The sequence below is a fragment of the Macrotis lagotis genome, chromosome 1 (assembly GCF_037893015.1).
Source record: "Macrotis lagotis isolate mMagLag1 chromosome 1, bilby.v1.9.chrom.fasta, whole genome shotgun sequence".
NCBI classification, from domain to species: domain Eukaryota; kingdom Metazoa; phylum Chordata; class Mammalia; order Peramelemorphia; family Peramelidae; genus Macrotis; species Macrotis lagotis.
In genome coordinates, this window is record NC_133658.1 from 765,912,650 (window position 1) to 765,936,996 (window position 24,347).

General features: G+C 38.7%; 1 protein-coding gene across 5 annotated transcripts in view; it reads left to right on the forward strand.

The window, feature by feature from the left end:
* The window catches only part of AMOTL1 (angiomotin like 1), a 214,382-nt gene that overhangs the window by 176,907 nt on the left and 13,128 nt on the right, over window positions 1–24,347 (forward strand). For all 5 annotated transcript variants that reach the window (XM_074216484.1, XM_074216486.1, XM_074216487.1 and 2 more), the window contains 2 exons: window positions 5,730–5,875; window positions 10,507–10,656. In XM_074216484.1, coding sequence (XP_074072585.1) covers window positions 5,730–5,875; window positions 10,507–10,656 — 296 coding nt within the window. The remainder of the gene's footprint in view (window positions 1–5,729; window positions 5,876–10,506; window positions 10,657–24,347) is intronic.

Sequence of the window (24,347 nt, forward strand, 5' to 3'; positions counted from 1 at the left end):
TGCATGTAATGAGAGGGTTGGACTGGAATGACCTCTAAAGCAGGATCTAAGTAGGCATCTCCAAGCAGGTCACATCCTGACCATGTGAAGTACATTGCAGTGCTTTACAAGGCTGTGTGTGAGTACCAAGAATAGTTGCTGCCTGCACAGTCATGCTGGCATTTGAGATTTGGGCATTGATGGGGGCCACAGGGTAACAGCAGTTTGGATTCATTTTCATCCCTGCTTAAAAAAATATTGAGCATTCCCTTGGAAAGCTCTAGGGCCCTAGAGACACTGTCTGTTAGCAGTTGGCTCTCAGGTTGCATCAAAATGAGCAAAGGGAATAAAGCCTATCTTATTACCCACCAAGCATTCCAGAGATTTAGTCACCCTTTGATAAGGCTGGCAACAGCCTCTGAAGATTCGAGTTCCTTTGACCCAGAGTGCTTTGGGAACAACTCATCAGAAACCACATCTTGTCAAGGGCCAAAGCTCTGATGAAAGGCTCAGTAATTAATGCCCACTTGAGAATAGCAGGGTTACAACCTGGCCTCTTCTGACTGCCCAGCTGTTAGCTCTGAAAATGGGAGAAGGGGAAATCAAAACCGTGGAAGAGCAGATTCCGTCCTTGAAGATGTCATAGCTAATGTCATTGTAGTAAGACAGTCATGACATCTTGGAGGAGTTGAAGGATGCCTAGTCTATACCCTACCAGAAGCATGAATCAATCAATCAATGAGTTATTAAATAAGCCTTTTTTATGTGTCAAGACACTGAGGAAACAATAATGAAGAATAACAAAGTGTGAAATAGTCTCTACTCACAAGGAGCTTACAACCTAATGGAGAAGACAAGTATGTGAGAAAATGGATAAGACATAAATGTATAGTTAATAAACACACATAAAGACAAAGTAGTTTGGAAAGGAAGACTAGCAGTTGAGGGATTGGATAGGGATTCCAGGATATGGTGTTGCTATAACAGGAGCATCTCCTGAAGTTTTTGGTCTCTGGACCCCTCTAATACTCTTTAAAAATTAATGTTTCCCACAAATAGTTTATATTGATATGGGCTAAAGCTATTTTTGTTTACCATTAGAAATTTAAAACTTTCTAGTATTATTATGAAAGTAGTTTTACCCTTTTCTTTCTCAGAATACCATGGAGCAAGGTAGGTCCCTTATTCCTGAAGAGACATGGTTCCTACATTAGGTTTTACTGTCTTCATTTAAAAGATTTTAGAGTCTCAGTGGTTGAAGAAATCTCCAAGGGCATCCATGTTGAAGAAATATCCTTTCTGCCATATCCCAGAGAAATGATCATTCAGTCACAACCTAAAGACCTCCAGCGAAGGGAAACTCACTCCCCAAAGACAGACCAATCCTTTTTGTAGATCTCTAATGCCAGAAAGTTCTTCATTGAAATTTCTTTTTTTTGTAACTTTTTGTAACCTCTCTGGGGTCAACAAGTCCAAGTCCAATCCCTCTCCTACATGTTAGCATTATGAAGACTTTAAGACAGCTATTATGGTATCTTCTTCCTCAACTCTAGGCTCAAAGCCCCACTTTCTTCACAGGACAGGAGTAGATACTAACTATGATCACATTAGAAAAGGAAATGAGAAAGAGTCAGAAGAAAAGTCTAATGGGAATTTAGGGGCATATCTGAAATAATTCTAGGGTGCTTTATGCATTGCACTTAAATTAGTGAGCAAGGTTAGTGGTTTGTATTGATGTTCAGAGTTGAAGTTTAAATACAACATTGAAAAAATAATACATTGGGGAATTAAATAAAAAAGTCTCTGAGAAATAAAATTGAACTTGTAATAAACAAGATATTTACTAATTCTTGGGACCCTGGGAAATCACTTTACCTATATGAGTCCCAGTGTTCTCATTTACAAAATGGGGGATAATAATAGCATTGATTACCTCAGAGTTATTTTGAGGATCAATTGAGATAAAATATAGAAAGTGTTATTCAAATCCTCAACGTATCATATAAATTTGATCTCTATTATTATCATTATCAGTAACTCATTACTATCATTACCTAAAACAACCTATCAATTGGACATCATGATTGTAATAGTAATACTCACTTTAAAAAAAGGGGAGCCTTTATTGTGGTCCTTCCTCTTGAGTTTCAGTTGTAAATTTGACATTTCAAGTGCAAGCCTCACCTATTCCCATGGCCTCACATGCTAGGCTGGGCAGTATCTTCCATTGAGTTGAGAAAGAACTTTCTGCTCAGTTGGGCTTGAAGTTAGCTGGGATAAAATGCCAAAGACTCATTGACAGGAATGTTTGCTTGCTGAGGTCTGGATGCACTCCAGAGACTTGACAAGGCCATTGGGCACTTGGCCAGAGGAGATGCTGTCCAGGCCCATGGAGTTCTTCTTTGGACTTCAGTGGCTTTCCATAGGGGAACAAAGAGGAATGTAGAGGTTTGATTCAGTGACCCAGATATTGGTAACAAAGCCTGTGGGTTTTCTACAACTGACCTTTCTTGGTGATGTCTTCTGAATACATTGGCCCAAGAGACTTTGGGACTAGGAACCTAGAGGTGTCAAGTAAATATTACCTCATTTGAGTTTGGTAGGCTCAGAATAGGTACACTGTTCCAGGGTAATATCTGGGCATCTTAGATTTTGGTTTTAAGGGATACCATTATCGTTAGGAAGTATGGTTCCTATTTATATATGTTTGTTATTTCAGTAGGATCTGCAGTAATAATCATAGATAATTGTAGTTGACATTTAATTAGTATGATGAGGTTGAAAAGTGCTTTATATAGATTATCCCTATGGAGTAGTCATTATAGGCATTATTATTCAAATTTTATAGACAGGAAAACTGAGGATCAGGGAAATCAAATAACTTTCTCATGGTCATACAGGTAATGCCAATGGGATTTAACCCCAGGAGTCTTCCAAGCTTCAAATTTAAGTCTTACAAATCTCCAAATAATATTTAAATTGTGTTTCATATCACCATGTGGTATACCCTTTTCAGGGCAGATGAATTATCATTATTCCAGAGAAAATAAGTTGATTCAGAATATATTGCAAAGGTATAATCAATAACATTTGGTAATTCCTTGGATGTGAAAGAAGAGTCAAAATGACTGGAAAGATTATGGCACTGTCAATGGACAGATCTTCTAAATTTCTATACCACACTGGCTTCTTTATGTCTTCAGTGCAGGTGTTCCTTCTATTACTTCAGATAACAATTTTGATCTACCTTGGTATACAGTCTTCCAGAATTGATGTGGCTAAAAATAAGTCCCATCAGGGCCAGTCTAATGGTTAGTGCTTGTGATTCTGTCTAGCTTGTACCTCAGAGAATAAATAGCCATCATTGGGACTTGATCTGCCAGACTGCCAGAGTTTATGCACTGGCATACTCTTTAAGAACCCAGTAACACTTCCATACATTGTTGTGAGGCCCTAGACTAAGGCTTTAGCAGACTTCAAATTAATAATGAACATAAAAGCTGATCCCTAGTAATTTCACCCTGAAAGTATTGTTTGTTTCTTATGTCCTTTTTATTTATCCATTTTTATCAACATATTCTGTTTCTTTAAAGAGAGTATAAGTTCTTCCAAAGCTAAGGGAGGTAAGGAGAACTTTTACATTCCAAACTTACAGCAGTGCAGTATACTAAGGATCTGTGATTTTTATTAGGGAAAGAAGACCTTCCATTGGAGACAAATGGTCTGGTAGCTAGGGTTCATTGTCTTGGGGAGATGCCCATATGTCAGTGATGTTAAATGTAGACATGTAGTTGGTAAATATAAGAAGAGGAATTCAAACCTGGATCTTTATGACACCACCTCCAGTAATTCATCAGTTATTCCAGACTGCCATATGCACAGAGTGGGAAGAAGGCATTTAAATCTGGCTACATTTTAGCATTGGTTAAATAAACAAGTCTAAAACAGAGACCATGAATATATATAGAGAGAGTGATTCCAGAAACAAATATAGCTTATGTGATTTAAAAAGAGTTAAATGAGCAGAGAAAACATTTACATCGTGTTCTATGCCACCATGTGTCCTCTATGCAGACCAGATGAATTGCTAAACTGACATCATTCCAGAGAAAAGAAGTTGATTCAAAATATATTGTAAAGGTATAACAAAAAAAAAGGTATAATCAATAAGGGGGGAGGGGAAGGGGGAAGAAGAAGAGTCAAAAATGACTGGAAAGATGATGGTGCTGTCAGCAGAAAAAGGGAGTCACTTAACATTTCAGAATCTTAATTTCCTTACCTACCAAATGTGGATAATAATAGTTTCCCTTCATCCTTGACAGGATTGTTGTGAGGAAAGCATTCTGTAAACATCATCATGCTATAAAATTTGAACAAGATGTTATTTGACCCTAAACAAGGTCATCTAAACTCTCATGGGAATAATAATGCTTGAACTACTTTTCTCATCAGGTTATTATGATAGAGTAAGATAGTACATCTAAAAGGGCTTTGTAAGATAGTACATCTAAAAGGGTTTTCATATATATGTATATCCATATATCCATATATGCATATATGGAGATATATGTATACATGTGTATGCATAGTAATATATAATATTTCTATTATATATAATATAAATGTATATATAATATATAAAATATATTTAAACACACATATTTTAGTCTAGACCTATGATTTTATGAGTATAATCAATTTCTGGTCTGGAAACTCCAAAGACATTTTCAGAATGTAGACAGTTTGTGGACAACAAGCTCAGTGAGTAGTAGTGCCCTTTGCCATAGATTGGCAACTCTGCAATTTACTTATAGGCTTAAAAAGTTGCTTGTGGCAAAGTAATGCCTTGTCCTTTGTCACAAAACTAATGTATATCAGAGGTAGATTTTGAACCCCGATCTTTCTGTCTTCAGGGTCTATCCTATGTCCAATACATGATACTGCTTGGATGTTTCCCCAGTCTGGGATATGCTTTTCACCTTCATAATTTTAAAATTCAGTTTCCTTCATGACTCAACTTAGGTGTCATCTACCATGTAAGATCTTTCTCCCAATCTCCATAACTGCTAGTGACTGCACCTCTTTGGTATATACTTATTTATATTCATGTATCTCCTTAGAAAATGACAGTTCTTTGCAGGAAGGACCTTTGTCTTTGAACCACCACCACACAGGGTAAATAGTAGATGTCTAATGAATAGTAACAGATTGATTTACAAACATAAGATTTTTACTTTTAGTAAAGATCAATGGTTCTTTGAAAACTGTGCATCTCTGAAACCCATAGAATTATAATTTATGATTAATTCTACTCTAGTGATAGTTTTGTGATGATAATAATAACTATAATAATAGCTAGATTTATATAATGCTTTATGGTTTGCAAAGTGTTGTATGTATATTAACTTGTTTGAGTCTCAAACAAGTAGGAGTTATTCTTATCACTATTTTACATATGAGGAAACTGAGGCACACAGAAGTTAAGAGACTTGCTAGGGATCAGATAGTAAGTGTCTAAGGCAAAGTCCTTCTGACTTCAGGAGCAGAAGTCTATCCAGTATACCACTTAGCTGTGTTTCTCCTTCCTACACATATTACCACTATTAACCAAGAGAAAGGTGGTAGGAATTGCAACCCACCACTGATTCACATATCTTTTTTTTAGATACTTAAACAAAAATAAGACTTTGGGGAGCCCAAGTGAGGGCTTGGTTATGTTAGAGATAGTTTTATTCTTGTCTCTATTTCAGACAAAGAGTTCTTGAAGGAAAAGGAGAAGTTAGAAATGGAGTTAGCAGCAGCCCGTACTGCTAGTGAGGATCATCGAAGGCATATTGAGATCCTGGACCAGGCTCTGAACAACGCTCAAGGCAAGGTCATCAAACTGGAAGAAGAGGTGAGCCCTTCCAGGACTCCAGTGGGAGGGAGGCTGGGAGACCCGGAGCCAAGAGAACCTCCAGCTTGGCTCTCTTCAGTTCAGCTCCAGTCCTTAAAATCAGTGCCAATTTCAAAGCTGTTGTGGGAAAGGAGGAGATGGTAAATAGGGAAACCTACAAAATAAAAATAATACAAATTGAGTTTATATAGCTCCAAGCCAGGAAAACTGGAAAAGGCAGCTGTGATTGCAGGCATTAATGAGCTTAAAACCTTTAACACGAGAACCAAGGAGTTGTTGAGTGTCCAAATGGAAATAAGCATGGGCCAGGAAATCATCAGAACTTGCAAAGAGAAAACAGCCTTGGAATAAATTTGGGAAATATGCAATTGCTGTGTCTTTTGGACTTCAATCTCATTCAAATTAAACATAATAAGGCAAATGTCTTAAGGAGAAAAGAGGTGGGGTGGAGGAGAGGTTTGGTGAGGAGAGAATCACATGAAGGCATACAGTGTGCAGCAAAACCCTATCCAATTTTGGGAATTTGGCCTAGTCATCCCAACGACTTTGGTCCAGGAAATGTTGACCATTCTCAAACATCATGTTCTTGACATTTTCTAAAGGAACCAAACCTTTCTAGGTTTAAATTTTTTGGGGGGTTAAAAACCCCACAAACTGTTCTTTTAAGCCTAACTGGATGGAGTTGGAACGATTTCTTCTTGAGGCCCTGATTGGGGAATCAGAGAGGAGAAAGGAGAGATAGAAAGAGGAAGTAGAAAGGTGGAAGCCTGGCATCTGATAACAGAGGCTCCTGTAGCTCTGAACCCAGAGACTTTCTCACAATGAATGGCACACTTGTGGACAAGGAGCCCGTCCCATAGAAGCAGCAGCAGCTCAGAGTCTTAAGTAGCAAAGATGTTCTTATAGAAATTACCTCCTTTGGCTAGGGAGCAAAAATGGCATTGTAAGAGAACCCAATATGGAGCCAGAGAACCCAGCATTTAGCACAGTGGGTATCAGACAGTATTTAATTAGTCAATCAATTTATCAGCAGCTATTTATTAGGTGTCTACTATGTACCAGATCCTATGCTAGCCCTGAGGACACAAGAGCAAAAAACTAAAAGCAAGCAAACAAAAAATATTTATTGATGGCTCAGTTGGTTGACCTGTATTGAAATGATGCCTTTGGGCAGGTCACATCCATTCTGTGGTCCATATTTTCTTCATTAGTAAAATCAGGGGGCTAGGTTAGATAACTTCTTACTAAGTTTTGGATGATTTCAAACAGGTTCCTTCCTACTTGAAACCTATGCCATGAAGAAGCAGGTATTAAAAAAAAAAAGGTCTTGCTGAAGCCATAGGGGGTCTGGTGGGCTATGAAAAAGACAGAAAAGACAGAAATGCCCTGCTGTAGGAGAGTGGGGAGAGGAGGTGATGCTCAAATGAATTTCTTTGTATGTGAGATTTTTACCTTTTGCTGATGGTCCAGGCAACTGGAAAAACCACAGGGCCAAGTCAGCAAAAGAAACAAAACCTTGAAAGTGTATGTGAATTTCTAAAGAGGTCTGTAAAATCCACTTGACTGGATAATCCTTTCTACAGGCTTTCTCTGTGGACAAAGAACCCCATTACTTATATAATATGGGCAGGGACTGCCAACTCTTCAGAAAAGCTCTCTATCTCATAAAAGCTCAGCCATGCCCCAGGATGCCCTGGATGTTGGGCCTGCTGGCCTATCCCTACCAGACTTGTTACTTTTTCATTACTTCCTCTCTAACAAGGACTAATGTAACCTGTCCAGATAATTAGAAGCTACTGCCTCCAACCAGGACCCACATTTTTTCTTTTATTTCATTTGAGAGTTTCAGTCTCCCAATTATTAAGAGATTTTTTTATAAGATTATAGGTTTAGAGCCAGAAGAGACTTTAGAGGTCACCTGGTCCAATTCTCTTTATTTTGGAAATGAGGAAACTGAAGCCCAGCCCAAATTAAGGTCACAGAGTGGTGGAGTCAGGATTTGAACTCAAGGCCTGTGACAAGTTCAATGCTCTTTCTACCATACTAAGCTACTTGTAATGCAAGGGTTGCAGTTTCAGAATGGTAAGGAAGGTAAGGAAAGACTTCCTGAAAACACCAAGGTATTTTCTAGATATCTTGCTTCCAATAGTATAGACATTATAGAAATTCATCAGTTAAGTAAATAGCCAGAAATGGTTATTAGTTCTGTTGATTCCAGAGGAAGAGTTCTTCAAAGGCAGGAGATCTGCTATGGGAAAGTGAGTTGTTGTAATGGATAGATTTTTCATCCTTAGAATCTTTGAATGCAGTTTTCTATACTTTATATTTATTATTTAAGAAAGATATTCCTTGAAAGGCAGAATGATGAAGCAGTTAAAAGACTGGAATCCAGAAGACCTAGATTCAAATCTTATCATGGGGAAACTTACTAGCTCTGCGAATTTGAGCAATTCATTGACTCTGACTGAATCTCAATTTTCTCATCTCTAAAGGTTTCTTCTAACTCAAAATATAATTCCCAAATTATTTGTAGTCTTCAGAAAATTTTGGTCCAGAACTTCTATTTAAGCTAGTTGTGAACCTTTTGGAGCCCGCCCCTAGATAAACCATTATTGCCATGATTGGAGTATAGAGAGACCATTTGTTATAATGGAGCAAGCACTGGGCTTAAAGTAAAGAATCCTAAGTCCCAAGGCTGGTTTTTCATATATATATATTAGCTGTGTGATCCTTGGGAAACCACCTATCACTTCTGAAGATCTGTAAAATGGGAATGATACTGGAACTACCTACCTCACAAGTTGGGAAAAGTGCTTTATAAATTGTAAAGCATGATGAAATGAGTTATTATTGGTTTCGTAAAATTTAGAACTGGAAAGCAGTCTTTTGAGATCATAAAATAATAAATTTAGAGTGAGACAGGATTGTGTAGATCATCTGGATAAGTAACCTCCTCCTTTTACATATGAGGAAACCAACCTACCCAGCCAAGGTTCATAAATGGTGTGTTTTGGCTCCAGTATTCTTTTTTGTACTATCATAGATGCCTCTATATGATTCCCCCTCTCTGCTTGGGTGACATCTAAAACATCCATACTGCCAAATATATCTTCTCAGAAGTTTCTCTAATCAGTCATAGAGTAACCACAATCTGGCTCCCATTTTAATCCTGTTGTGTTCCTCAACCCCGGTAGTTCCTCATTCCCAGGGGCTAAACACATAGCTTTCAGTAACCCAGGAGCATGGGAGGAGGAGTGTGGGATGAAAGCCGACCCACAAGCAGGCTTAGAAGAGGCCTGTGAGCTCCTGTCCCCATGCTTCTCTGAAAGGTCAGGAATGTCTCTCACCCTCCAGCAGCCCCTATTAGGAGAGGTGATGCCGAATGGGCTCAAATCTTTGCTGAGGCCAGATTCTCTCTCAGGATTCAACTGCTGGTTTGCAAAATCCTCACATAGCTGGGATCTCATAAATCACTTGCATGTACAAACAGGAGGAGGTCAGAGCAACTTGAATTTATACTCTGAATCAGCCCCAGGCATTTCCATGGCCAGGTGCCGAATGACAGGAAAGAGCATCTGGTTTCTCAGGGCTGGTGCTGTGTAGCCATTTCAGTCTGATCTTAAGCATCGGCTAATTCCCAGGTTGTATAGACCTGGTGCATGGGAGGAGATGTGCTCTGGTGATTACAGGAGGGCAGAGAGGCCCTGGTCACAATCCAGGCACCATTCCTCAGGAGGCCTTCTGATGAGTTTGCCTCAAATGGACACCTTGTGATCCTCATTGTCAGTTATGCTTATTTCTTCAATATGAAGCTTTCCCACTTCCTTCTCCAGAAGTTAGCAATTGGAATCTTTGTTAGTCTTTGGTGAAAGGTGCTCTCCAATGACCAGACATTGTCATTATTAGGGATTTAATTAGGCCTCGTGCTAACTGCTGAACAGAACAAGATGAAAGTATTTATTCCCTACCCTTCGGAAATATAACATGAAGAAATGGATAGAGAAAAGATTTTCAATAAAGTTTTACCTTTTCATATATATTAGCTATGGCAATGGTCAAGTCTCTTAACTTCTTAGTTCTCCAGACAGCTCAAAGAGTATAAATTACAGACAAATTGCTACAATCTGCATTGTTAGACTGAATATCCACCTTAGGAGTCCCCAATGCAATCTTAGGTCTTGACAAAAAAAATAACAACAAAAAAAGACAAGAATGAATAATGTTTCTAAGCATGATAGTAACTATTGTCTGATGCTTATTTCTCTTCAGACCCAATCTTCTTGTACTGTTCCTATACCTCTGCTTATTGAAATCTCTCTTTCTAGGTGCACCTCAGGTTCTTTCTCCTCAATGAAGTCTTCCCTAATTTTTCTCTTTATCCACTAAAGATTTTTTCTTAGATTTTTATAGACCGCTTTATATTTTTCTTTAGTCATGATCAGTTCTACCTTTATTATGCTTGCTTGTGTATATGTTCTATACCCCCTTTTAGATGGCAGTGGTTTTTCTTTTCCATCTTTGAATACCCAGCATCTAGTATAATGTCTGCCAACACAGTATGTTGTGTTTAATAAATGTCTATTGACATGAATCATTCCTCCTCTCATTTTCTTTGTTTTTCTTCCTCTCAGTTACGAAAGAAGCAAGCTTATGTAGAGAAAGTAGAGAAGTTGCAACAGGCCCTGACCCAACTGCAGGCTGCATGTGAGAAGAGAGAGCAGATGGAACGAAGGCTGAGGACCCGACTGGAGAGAGAACTGGAGGCTCTAAGGATGCAACAGGTGAGAAGTCAACTATAGGGTCTCCAAGCATCCTTAGCTCCTATGTCACTTGGGCTCGTGTATGGGATCATTCAGCTATCCCAGGTATCATAGATTAAGAGCTGGAAGGGACGTCAAAAGCCATCTAACCTATCCTCCCATTTTACAAATGAAGAAACTGAGACCTGGGGAAACTCACAATGAAAGTGAGTTGTTATTGGATTCATAATATTGGCCTGATTTGAATTCATAATTCTCCAAATGGAGAATGACGGTGGCTGATGGTTAGGTGGATAGGTTCTGACCCTGGAGTCAGAAAGACTTGAATTCAAATGTGACCTCAGACACTTTCCAAACAGACTTCTAGGCAAATCAATAAACCTTTGTTTGCCTCAGTTACTTCAACTGTAAAATGTAAAATGGGCCTATAATAGCACCCACCTCCCAAGATTGTGAGAATCAAATGAGATAGTTTTGTAAAATCTTTAGCAAAATGCCTGGTGTATTGTAGACACTTAACAAATCCTTCTTTCCTTCCTTTTTTACTGCTTTCTTTCCTTCCTTCCATCACATTAATTCTCAATGATTCCTTACCCATCAGAGAAGAATTAAAGATTAAAGAGATTAAAAAATAACATTCTTCAGAACTATCAGTTAATATTTCAGAATGGCTAACTCAAATGAATCATGTCTACTTTATGTAGAATGGAAATCTATGAGGACAGGGATTGTTTTTTATTTTTGTCTTTGTATTCATAGACTTTAGAATAGTATTTAGATATTGTGTCTGGTAAAGCTTGTGGAATGAATGAGGGGTTTAAATATTCTTTTTTGCTGCTCTTCCTCTGCTGCAAATGTAAGGTTTTTATGAATAAATCTATAAAAGTCTTAAAAATGACCCCAATTTTACTCAGTCCTCATTGAATATCCCTTTTGTTGGGTAGGTGATCATGATGTAAAGTGAAGTATGAGTAATTGGAGAACACAAAACCCCAACCCCAAGTTCAGGCCCCTAGGGTCTCCTCTGGAGATCTATACTTTCACTGTGGTTCCCATCAAAGCACTTATGAACATTTGAAAATAATATAACAACCAGTTTGACTTTTGTAATTTACTCTGGTATAGGTGTTTTCCAAAAGGTGAAAGTGTTGGAGGACATTTTCAGAAAATCAAAGGCTCACATCATTTTTTCATAGCTCTTGCCCCCACCAGAACAGAGTCTGTCTCTTCTCTTACAATATTTACAATCTGTCCCATAGCATCTGTAGCATGTAATTAGATTTTTTTCTCATGTTGTTCTCTGTTGTTTCCTAAGAGTCATTTTGTTCTCCTGATCTCCTCTCACTCCAGCTAGATTATAAGTTAGTGAAGGGAAGAGTGCTAGGTATACAAGTAGGAATTTTATGTAAACTTTCTTGATGGCAAAATTCTTTTTTTTTTTGATGGCAAAATTCTAAGAATATATCTCAGTACACTGAAGAACTATATCTTTAAACACAAAATCCTTATGAGGTTTACTGAGATAATATAATCTCAACAAAAATGATTATTATTTTGTTTAGTTGATAGTCATTGTAGTATAGTTTATACAGGGACACTTTGGAAGTTGGTGTGGCCTGGATTCAAGTTTTGCCTTAGACTCTTAGAAGCTTTGTGACTGTGTGAGTTCCCTGGGTATTTCTTAAGATTGTAAACTATGGACAAGTTGCTTATCTGCATCAGTGAAGGAAGTTTGCACACTGGGAATACTCTACCCTGACTAAAATCATAGGTCTGGACTCCTCTCCACCCAAAACAATTACAACTATCCTAACCACATTATATGGGTTAGAGGCACAGTGCCCCATTCTCTGGAAAATCCATATAAAATGTTTTGAACCCTCCCTTTGTACCAGAGGAGTCTGCATTTTTTTCTTTTATGGGGTCTTTACAGTATTAAAAGATAAAAAATGTTGATGTTATAAATACAAAATATATATTTTATACATTTCTGAGTTTCTAAACCTTTTCTGTGTTATCTAGGACTTTTGTGAGTTGTCTGTGGTTTCTATAAAACTCCCTCAAAATTGCCATTTAATTTCTTATGCCAACCTGTGATATATCGAAACCATAATGGGAAAGTCACAGTGTGAAATATGTAACTATTACATATAATATACAAATTAGATTTATTTCCAGTTGTGGTTCTTAAGTATCCAAGAGACTATGAATTCTCTCCTTATTTTCACTGGGTATCCATTTATGCTTCTGTAACTTGGAGATGAGAAGTTTTTTAATATCCTTTGGAAATGCCTCAAAAGCCTCAGAGAATAAATAACACAGTGTGCTCATCTTCCCTGGTCCTCCATGCCTTCCCTCCCAGAGAATGCTCCTGCTGTGCCCTAAAGGTTGACAAATAAAGCATTTGGCCAGCCATCAGAGGAAAGGGATTTCAGAGCCCAAGTCGTCCAGGGAAATCGCTCTGTTTGAGATCTGGATGTGGACTCTGGAATTGTTAGTGGGGTTCCCCTGACTCTTTGTGATTGTCACGTGAGTTTTGAAGGAGAAGTGTATCTTTTCAGTGAGCAAAAGAGAGTGAGTTCCTCTCTAAGAATAAGATGTGCATTATTTTATAGAAATGGGTAGTGTTCATTCCTCCACTAGAGCATTCATGATATACTAAAGATTTTCCCTTACTTTGGTAAACTGAGACATTGGCTGCTTTCCCCTTCACTTTAAATAAATAATACTTGGAGTGTATACAGGGCTTTAAATTTACAAAGCACTTTGCGCACATAATCTCATTTCCTTTTTATAACCTTCTACGGTAACTGCTATTATTCTTCTTTTCAAATAAACTGAGGAAACACAAGGTAAATGATTTGTCCAGAGTCAGATAGATGAAAAATATTGGAAGTGGGATTAAAACTCAGGTCTTCCTGACTATTCCCCCAGACCATACTACCTCTTCTCTTGCTTAATAACAAAGAGCCAATAAATCAGTAAGCATTTATTAAGACTGGGCTATGTTGTGAAAACAATTACCAAGAATGAAACAATTTCCACTCTCAAGTAGCTTATGTTCCAACGAGAAGATAAGTATCTATGAGAGTGTGTGGATGTATGTATGTATGTAGATAGAAGATAAATAGATAGACATTTAGATAGATAGATAGATAGATAGATAGATAGATAGATAGATAGATAGATAATAAATACCCCTCCCCCAAAAAGATATTTACGTGTTGGTTTGGGATAGAGATAGATCCTTGCAGTTGTAAGCATCTAAGAAGTCTTCGTGCTTGAGCTGTCTTGAGGGTCCAACTGCACAAATATCTGAATGGCTTCACATCACTCATACCTCAAATAGATTCTAAAGTGGCCCAGGTTATATTCTTTGGATGTGGCTGGAAAACAGCAAGATAAGAATATAAAAATTACCCCAGTCCTGCCAGCAGATGGTTGGAACTGGGTATTTCTCTTGGAAATTAGGATCAATAAGAAACAACATCACATCAAATAATAGTTTTAAAGCATTTCACGTGCATCTAGCCTATAGTGGTGGCTACATAAAATATCCATACTCTTTCCTTCTTCTTTCACCTTGCAAAGGCACCCAAGTCTCCTTCTGTATCAGCAGACCATGTCAGTGACCACTAAAACTGGAGCCTCACCTCACTCACCCATCATTGTGTGTTTTTACTTGGCAATGGAACTTCTTGGCTCCATCCTGGCTGACTATCAAGAGTCTTTTCCAGTCCACACCAAAACCTTGCTTTTTTGCCTCCTAGTGTTCCATTGACTGTGTCAAAGAACCATTCATTCGCCTCTCCCCCCTTCTAAAATTGGGCTGTCACACTAAATATAGCACAAAGGCCCCCTTTCCCCTCCACCCCCCCAATACAAAATCAAGACCAGTATTACTGTCCACATCCTATGAGGCATGATTTTACATGGAATTTTTTGAGAGAAGTTTAGGAAGCTCATTTAAGCTCTGTAGTGAAGCTAGGGCTCCACATTTAGATCTGTTTCAGAGCATGGTCACGCTTTGGGACTTCCAGTTTTCCAGGGTAGCACTTTTGTAAATGCTGGTCACTATGGCTGACCTTTCCATTATTCCCAAGATTGGTGAGAACAGCATTTTTTTTTACTCTGGGAAATTAATAGAGGTTTAGACTTTGTAGATAAGAGAAATGGTTTAATAAGTCTGTTTGACTTTTGAGAGTGAGGTCAATTCCAGTGGCACACCCTGGACCTCTCTGGTATGTCCTCCTTTCATTTCCCTCCCTGTTCATTAGCCTTTCCCAATCTCATTGGAGATAATAACAGAAGTATGGGTGGTAACCCCATTTGGAATTTTCTTGGCAAAAATACGGAATGATTTACCATTTTCTTCTCCATTTCATTTTACAGATGAGGAAATTGGGCAAACAGGGTTAAGTGACTTGCCCAGGGTCACACAGCTAGTAAATGTTTGAGACCAGGTTTGAATTTAAGAAGATGAGTCTTCCTGACTCCAAGCCCAGTGCTCTATTTACTGTGCCACCTTGCTGCCCATGAAGTCAGGAAGATCTGACTAGCTATGTGACCTTGGAAAAGTCATTTTACTACTTTCCCTCACAAATAGGCTAAAAGGAGATAATTATAACACCTGTCTCCTGATTGTTGTGAGAGTCAAATAAATTAAAAGTTATAAAGTACTTAGTACAGTGACTGGTGCATAATAAATACTATATAAATGTTAGTTATCTTTATGCAGGCCAACATTATATTTAACTATTTAGAAAAAAATCTGATCCAGAGATTATATCCGAGAGAGTGCATAGTATTCTGTCATATTACTACCACCCCACACACTTGCCCTATTGTTTTTGAATAGATATGGTTCATTCTTTTGGATCTTCATTGGTTTTTCTGTTATTCTCATATTCAACATTTTTGAAGTGAAGATTTCATTTGCATTGCTATAGTCATTATGCCTTGTATTTCTTGGATCTTTTTATTTTACGCTGCATGTTTAATCTAAAGTCCTTTAAATCACCATTTTTTCCTGCACAATAATAAATATTCTATTACATTTGAATAAGGGTAGGATAGTACAAAGGGCAGTGAAGTTTGAATCATGGAACCTGAGTTCAAATCCTAGGTTCTGCTACTTATGACTATGTGACCTTGGACAAATTCCTTACCCTTTCTGGGTTTGTTTTTCCTCTCTGTAAAACAAAAGGGTTATACTAGAAGACTTCAAAGGTCTTTTGTAGTCTTAGATCTATGAATATATATATATATATATATATACATACATATATATACATACATATATATATATACATACATATGTGTGTGTGTGTGTGTGTGTGTGTGTGTGTGTGTGTGTGTGTATAATGATAGAGCCACTCCAAGATTGTTGGGTCACAATTTTGTTTCTGGTTCTTTGCAATCACACAAAGTAATGTTTTGAATATTTTAGTTTATATTAGACCCTTTTGTCTTATCTTTGACATTCTTGGGGTAAATGCCCAATAGTGGAATTATTGGTCACATGATAAAATTCTCTGTAGCTTAAAAAAAGGAGGAAGGAATGGACATTATGAAAGCATGTGCTCTTCAAAAAGCTCCTAAGACCATTTGTTCTGTACACTTCCTCATCATTCTATTTCTGACAGAATTTGATTCAACCACTGTAGTTGTAGTTCAACAGTTCAGCTGTTCCTATAGGTAATGCACAAATTCCTTTGTTAATCTAGGGAATAGTGTAGGTTATTGAGGAAAGGAATTCACATTGCTCCTGGCTGTCACAGAAATTTGAGCATGTGACTCAAGGAGATGTTCCAGAACCTCATGGAAATGGCCATACTGGGATTCTAAGCAGCTACTGAACTACTTATCTTTCTGCAGAGATCTGCAAATAGTCAGACACTGACTACTGCTTTTTATCCCAAGACAACTTTTTCTCTTTTTTTGCTTTGTGACAGACAGAATAGAGTTATATCTGACTCTTCCCAAAGCCCCATATTACAAATACAGGCAGGTCTTTCAAAAGGGAACCATCTGAAAAGTAAGAATTACAGAATCATAAGATTTTTGGAGGGAATCATTTAGTTTTCTTTTACAGATGAGGAAACTGAGGCTTAGAGCCATGAGGGGAATTATCTCTAACTAGAGAACAGTTCACCTGGAACTGTCATTTTGTTGGAACTCATAAAATTTGTATTCATACAACACCTTCCAGCTCTCCCTAGGGTGATGGAGAGACTGGTTGGAAAAGTAAAGTTTGTTATGACTCAGAATTGGATGTTTTATTTATAATCCCAGTCACAGAAGGAATGAAACATAAATGTAATAATTTCCACTAGTTCTAAGCAAAAGTATAGTAGATGGGAATCAAGAGACCTGGCTCCTCATCTTAGCTTTGTCACACATTTAATATGTATGATATTGAGAAAGTCACAGATTCTCTGTTCTTATCTATGAAATGGAAACCATAATACTAATAACTCACCATAGTATGGTGCTTTGTATTAGACCAAGCACTTTCCTGACAATGATCCTGCAAAATATGTAGGTAATGCAGGTATTACTATCTTCAATTTACAGATGAAGCAAGTGAGGCTCAGAGAGGTCAAGGTCATGATTAACTACTTCTAAGTGGTAGAGCTGAAATCTATAGTTTCAAGTCTTTCTATGTCTTGCTCGTAATATAGTAATTGGTTGGTTGGTTCTTTTCCTTCTAAGAAGAACAAAATGACATCACTATGTTAGAGACATAATAATAATAATAATAATAATAATAATAATAAATAATAATAATACCTTTTAGAGGCAATATAGTATGGTGGATAGGGAGCCTTCCTTAGTCAGGAAGATCTAGGTTGAAGTCCTGCCTCCAACACTTAAACAGGCTGTATGACCCTGGGCAAGACATCCTCTAAATTATGGAACAATTATTGATCTGCTCTATTAGAGAGACTCCCCATATTAATACAATGACAGGTTTATCATTCTCTCTTTCTCCCCCCAACCAAAACAAAACTCAGTACCACCTTATCTTTATATACAAGTTTGTACTATTCAGGATTCCTTTATATATTTTTCATTTAATTCTCACAAAACACTCTGGGGCTTCAGAGCAAATATTATTATCCCCATTTTAGCTAGGAAACTGAATAACAGATAAATAACTTTCCCAGGGTAATATAATTGGTTAATGCTGGAATCAGGATTAACATTGAAGTCTGAGACCATAATGGCATATGACCTGAAGGGGGGTAGGGTAGGTAAGACAAGTGTCAGACCATGCCACTCTCTGCTTGATGATGGAAACAATCTCCACTATTGGGGAGTTCTGCTATTGTGTTTTCAAATAAAAAGGCTTTATAATTATAAGGGATTATATTGTCCAATCCTCTGCAAGGGAACTGGGCTAAACATGAAGAGGGAAGCCATCTGGAGATCTCTGGAGCAAATATGGTAGATTTCCTAGCTGTTATGTCCCTCTCTTCTTTTCAAAACCTGAGTAACCTTGATTATTCCCTATCTGTTTCCAGTTCCTCTGGGTGAGTTGTGTGCTTATCTTCTGAGGCTAATCACTGAGATGTGGAACAGCACTCCTTCAATCCCTACAAAGAGTAGGATGAAAAAAAACCCTTCAGTCAGGGTCTAAAGTGGGCTTGGGGAAAGTGATTCATTTCCTGGAATTGAGTTCATGCCCTGCTTCCCAAGAGCAGGTGGGAGTGGAGCAAAGGAATCACCCTCTGTGTTTGGGAATCCACATTCTCCAGTGTTCAAAGGAGCATCTGGTACATCTTTGATCTCATTCTTGTCCTGCCTTAAATTAGGACTGACCACAGATGCCAGGGCTGGTGGCCAGCTGTGGCACTGAGCCCAAGCCCTAGAGTGGTTGGTGCTTCAGCTCCAATGAGGATCTTGGTGGCACAGAGCTTCCATAAACTAGCAGTGAGGCTTTGCAGGCCATTTCATCCATGGATTCATAGAGTCAGGGTCCTGAAAATACAAGCTGTGCTACATAAAGGGAAGGACTTAGGCAATACCCTCCCCATTGCCGGAGTAAGCTATAGAAAGAGATTTTTGAGGATCATAATTATAGATTTTGAGCAAGAAAAAAAGACGTAAGAGGCAATCTAGTTGAAACCACTAATTTTACTATAAAGAAAGTGAGGTTCAAGATGGCTAAGTTACTCACTCAGTTCCATAGTAAGGGTCAGAGGTGGAATTTGAACCCATGTCTGTAATTTGGGGCTATACATACATATATATATATATATATATATATATATATATATATATAGAGAGAGAGAGAGAGAGAGAGAGAGAGAGATCATCCTATTCCTTTTTAAAAAAAATATTTATTTTTATTTTTGTAAAAATGGTGCTTTTTATACATTACTAAAATATTCTTGTTTAAGAGTAAACATAATACTCCCCTCCCCCCCAAAAAAATACAGACCCTCATGAACAAAAAAGTAAAGGAAAGAGAAAAAAATAAAAATTTAACTTAAAAAAATAATAATAGGGGCAGCTAGGTGGCCCTGGAGTCAGGAGCACCCGAGCTCAAATCTGGCCCCAGATACCCAACAATCACCCAGCTGTGTGACCCTGGGCAAACCACCTAGCCCCACTGCCCTGCAAAAACCAAAAAATAAAAAAAATAAAGTAATAATAATAATAATAGTAGGGGCAGGTTGGTGGTGCAGTGGACAGAGCACTGGCCCTGGAGCCAGGAGCACCCAGGTTCAAATCCAGCCTCAGACACCCAACAATCACCCAGCTGTGCAGCCCTGGGCAATCCACCCAACCTCACTTGCCTTGCAACCCCCCAGATAATAATAACAATAACAAAAAATGTGCTTCAGTCTGCGTTCTAACACCACCAGCTCTGTTGTAGGTGGATCACATTCTTTATGATAAGTCCATCACAAAGGTACTTCCATATTTTTCCACTGTTGCCATTGCTGATCGCCATTCGTACTTCCCCACTACCATATACTATATCTTCTCTCTGTCCCTCTTCCTAAATGTGCTGTAGGATAGCTGAGTGGTACAGCAGACTGATCACCAGCCCTGGGGCCAAGAGGCCCTGAGCCCATATGCCACCCCTAAGGCCCAGCAACCACCTGGACCTGTGGTCCTGGACAGGCCATCCAATCCCAACCCCTTGTAAGAAGTAAAAAAGAAAATGCATTATATCTGACTATCTCTTCCATGGTCCACCCTCTCCTCCATCACTCACATTCCCCCCCTTCCCCCTGTTTCCCTTCTCTCCTTCTTACTCTAGATGTCTATACCCCATTGAGTAGATATGCTGTTTCTTCTCTGAGCCACCTCTGATGAGAGCGAAGGTCCCCTCATTCCCCCTTACCTTTCCCCTTCCATATCATTGCAATAGCTCATTGTAATAAAAAAATCTTATTATATGAAATATCTTAACCTATTCCACCTCTCCTTTCTCTTACTCCTATTACATTTCCTTTTTAGCCATTGACTCCATTTTTACAATATATTATATCCTCAAATTCAGCTCTCTCTCTCCTGTGCTTCATCTATAAAAGCTCCTTCTACCTGCTCTATTAAATGAGAAGTTTCTTATGAGTATTATCAGTATCATTTTTCTATGCAGAAATACCTGTAGTTAATCATCATTAAGTCCCTCATATTTTACCCTTCTCTCTGCTCTCCATGCTTCATCTGAGTCCTGTCTTTGAAGATCAAACTTTCTGTTTAGCTCTGGCCCTTTTAATAGGAACAATTGAAATTCCCCTGGTTCATTGAAAGTCCATCTTTTTTCCATGGAAGAGGATGTTCAGTTTTGCTGGGTAGTTGATTCTCAGTTGTATTCCAAGCTCTTTTGCCATCCAGAATATTATATTCCAAGCCCTACGAGCCTTTAATGTAGTTGCTGCTAAGTCCTGTGTGATTCTGGCTGCTTATAATGTTTTCTCTTTGACTTGGGATTTCTGGAACTTGGCTATAATATTCTTGGGGGTTGGTTTTTTTTGGATCTCTTTCCAGGGGAGATTGGTGGATTCTCTCAATTTCTATTTTCCCTCTGCTTCTAGGATATCTGGGCAATTTTCCTGTAGGAATTCTTTAAAAATGATGTCAAGGCTCTTTTCCTGATCATGATTTTCAGGTAGCCCCAAAATTTTTAATTATCTTTTCTGAATCTGTTTTCCAGATCAGTTGTTTTTTCAATGAGATGTTTCACATTTTCTTCTAATTTTTCATTCTTTTGATTTGGAATTATTGTGTCTTGACTTCTTGTAAAGTCAGCAGCTTCCTTTAGTTCATTTCTACATCTGAAGGATTTGTTTACCTCAGAGAGGTTTTTTATTTCTTTTTCCATCTGGCCAATTCTGCTTTTTAAAGCATACTTCTCCTCAATAACTTTTTGAACTGTTTTATCCATTTGCTGGTCTTTAACATGTTATTTTCTTCAGCGTTTTTTTGGGTCTCTTTGATTAAGCTGCTGACTTCTTTTTCATTTTTTTCCTGCATCTCTCTCATTTCTTTTCCCAATTTTTCTTCTATCTTCCTCACTTGATTTTTAGTTTTTGCAAGGCAATGGGGTTAAGTGGCTTGCCCAAGGCCCCATGGCTAGGTAATTATTAAGTGTCTGAGGCCGGATTTGAACTCAGGTACTCCCAACTCCAAGGCCAGTGCTCTATCCACTGTGCCACCTAGCCGCCCCCTCACTTGATTTTCAAAATCTTTTTTGACCTCTGTCATAACTTGATCCCAATTTCTGTTTTTTTCTTCCAGTTTTTAGATGTAGAAACTTGTACTTCCTCATCTTCAGACTGAGTGTTTTGATCCTTCTTGGGCTCACAAGCAAAATATTTCTCAATGGTGTTCCTGTTTTTCTCTTTACTCATTTCCCCAGCCTGTGCCTGGTTTTGGGGTGCTTCCTGAACTTTTGAGTATTATTGGGACACCCCCACATACACAAGGATTTCAGTATGTGAAGCTCTGTCTTCCCTCCTGGTCTGTGAATGACCACAAATGCACCCTTTGCCACAGGGCTGAGGTGGGGAAGGCCCTGCTGTTCTACGGGGGCCTAGACTGTCAGTATCTGAATGTGATCAGAGCCCTAGAGTCCTGTTCCAGGTACAGAGGGCAGACCTCTGAAGTCTCTCTCCATTCCCCTACCTTGGGTATGCTGGGCACTCAAGGCTCAGTTCCCTGGGGGCTCCTGCTTACCAGCTCTGCTTCTGCTTCCATTTCCTGGATCTGGGCTGCTGCAGCCACACTGCTCACTGAGTGCCCTGAGGGCTGGGCTTTACATGTTCACTCTGGCAGAGCCCCCCACCATGATCTTCCAAGTTGTGCCTGATGCTTCCCAGGGTGTAAGTCAGGAAAATGCCCCCACTGCCATGAGCCATGCTCCCAGGTGCCCTGGGGCTGCCTCCGGGAGGCTGAAGTTCAGTCACTCTGGTGAGCTGCACCTCTAACCCCGTGGAGTGGAGCCTTTCCACTATTTTCCAGGTTACCTTGGGCTGGAGAGCTGCCTCACTGGATCCCTCTGTGGGTTCTGTCTCTCAAAAATTTAGTTAGTGCCCTTATTTTATGAGTTTTGAAATATTATAGAGAGAGAGCACCTAAGAGAGGCTCTTCTCCTGTCACCATCTTGGCTCCGCCCCCAAAGATCATCCTATTCCTAACCATTTCTTAAATTGGAAGATACAGTAGAAAGAACATTGACTGCCAACCCAGTATTCTTTCTACCATATCTTCCCAATAAGAGATGGGTAGACATAGAATGTCATTATATATACAGGTCCAAATTATATTACTGATTTTAGAAGACTTAAGCTGATACCCAAATGGCTTTGTATCAAAGACTATTGCCACTATTCTTTTACTTGCTTCTCTGGAAATCTTAGTGCTGTTTGGTGTCATGGATAGGGAAGGGAAGAGTGGTGTCACTACAGTTACAACCAAAGGGAACTGACTCATTTGTATCAGTGACTATAACGTCTGGTCTTGTACCACTTAGTTAGGTGGTATTGAGGGCTATGATTTATATTGACTGCAACCATCCCACTTCCTTGTTGAGACTAATTATATTTCCATGGAAGGGAAAGAGAAAAATTCCTAATCTTGTTACCTTGGTATCATGCCTGTGTCTCACCCATTTGATGGAGGGTGTCTCCCAAACTGTCCACCAGGAAGGTAAGTGGCCCAGAAATGATGCCATTACCATAAGGAATTGAGAATGTTTAGATGGAAGAAAAGGAGTCCTGGGGGCTTAGGTTAGAAGAGAGAGATGATGGTTGTTGTCTTGTATTCAAAGGACTAATGTGAAGTGTGTGTGTGTGGGGGGAATATGATTTGTCCTATTTGGCTCAGAAGATAGGATTAAATATAGTGGGGAGAGATTTCCCATTTCTGATGAGATTTCCCACTTGTGATGCTTACAGCGTTGGGGTAGGGTACTAAACTTTCCAGGGTCTTCTCTCTAGGATGAAGGGATTGAACTAGAGAGTTTCTGAGGTTTCTTCCAACTTATGATCTAGAATCTTTGCCAATTTTAAATTGCAGAGAGGCAGATATAAGAATAGAATAAAGGAGATAAAAGTTGTGGACCATCTTTTCTTAAGATTAAGATCTTGAGATCAGGAAATTTAAATGACTCTCCTAGGGGCAGACAGCTAGTTAGTGTCAGAGTTAGTCATGGAACCTAAGAATTAAAATTTGTAGTCCATTGTCCTTTTCACTGTAGCTCCTGCTCATATAGGTCCCTCCCAGCTCTAGGGTTCTGTGAATCCGAGATTCTCTGCTATTCAATCAATCAGTCATTCAAACAACTCGTTACTGCACACAGATTATATGTCCAGCCTTTCCTAGCATTTTGAGGTATCCAGGAAAAGAGCGGCCCTGCTCTCAGGGAACTTGCTGATTACCTGGGAAAAATAAGATCAAAACACTAAACCATACATAACAGATTATAACTAAATCTTCACTTACTTGGTACAAAATAGAGAAGTTCAAGGAGGAGGCAGATTAGCAAGAGCTGGAAACATTGAAGAAAACTTAACAGCTAAAAATCCAAACTAGAATTTCATCAATGTCTGCAAGGATGGGTAAGGTTTGGGTAGGCAGAAGAAGAATGGAAGCAAAAAGAACAAATATGATGAAAACATAGAAATGAAAATGAGGGTAGGATAATAAAGAATAAGTATCAAGCAACTAGTTGTGAAGACAAAGCATTTTTCTTGGTGCTTCAGGAGAAAAGGGTAAGAAAGAGTCTGTCCTTTCTCTGAAATAGGGTGGTGATAAAAAATAAAAAGTAAGGTAGTACCAGCTATTGGAAGGATTTCAATGACAAAGCATGACATTTTTGAACTTTGTTCAGTAAGCAATAGGGAGCCATTAAAGATTTTGTTTTGCTTTGTTTTGTTCTGTTTTTGACAATGCAGTCAGGGTTAAGTGACTTGTCTAGGGTCACAGTTACTAAGTTTCAAGCATCTGAGATTGGATTTTAACTCAGGTCCTCTGACTTCAGGGCTAGTGTTCTATCTATTATATCACCTAAAAAAGGAATGAGATAACTAACTGACTAGGAAGCTGTATATATAATAAGGCATGGAGCATATGAGCCCTGGGACAGTGGGAACAACCTGGTTTAGAAATAAAGATGTGTGGGTGGGGAGCAATAGGAAATGAGGAGTTTGGACCTGATATAATATAAAATGGAGGATCATCAAGGTTTTGAG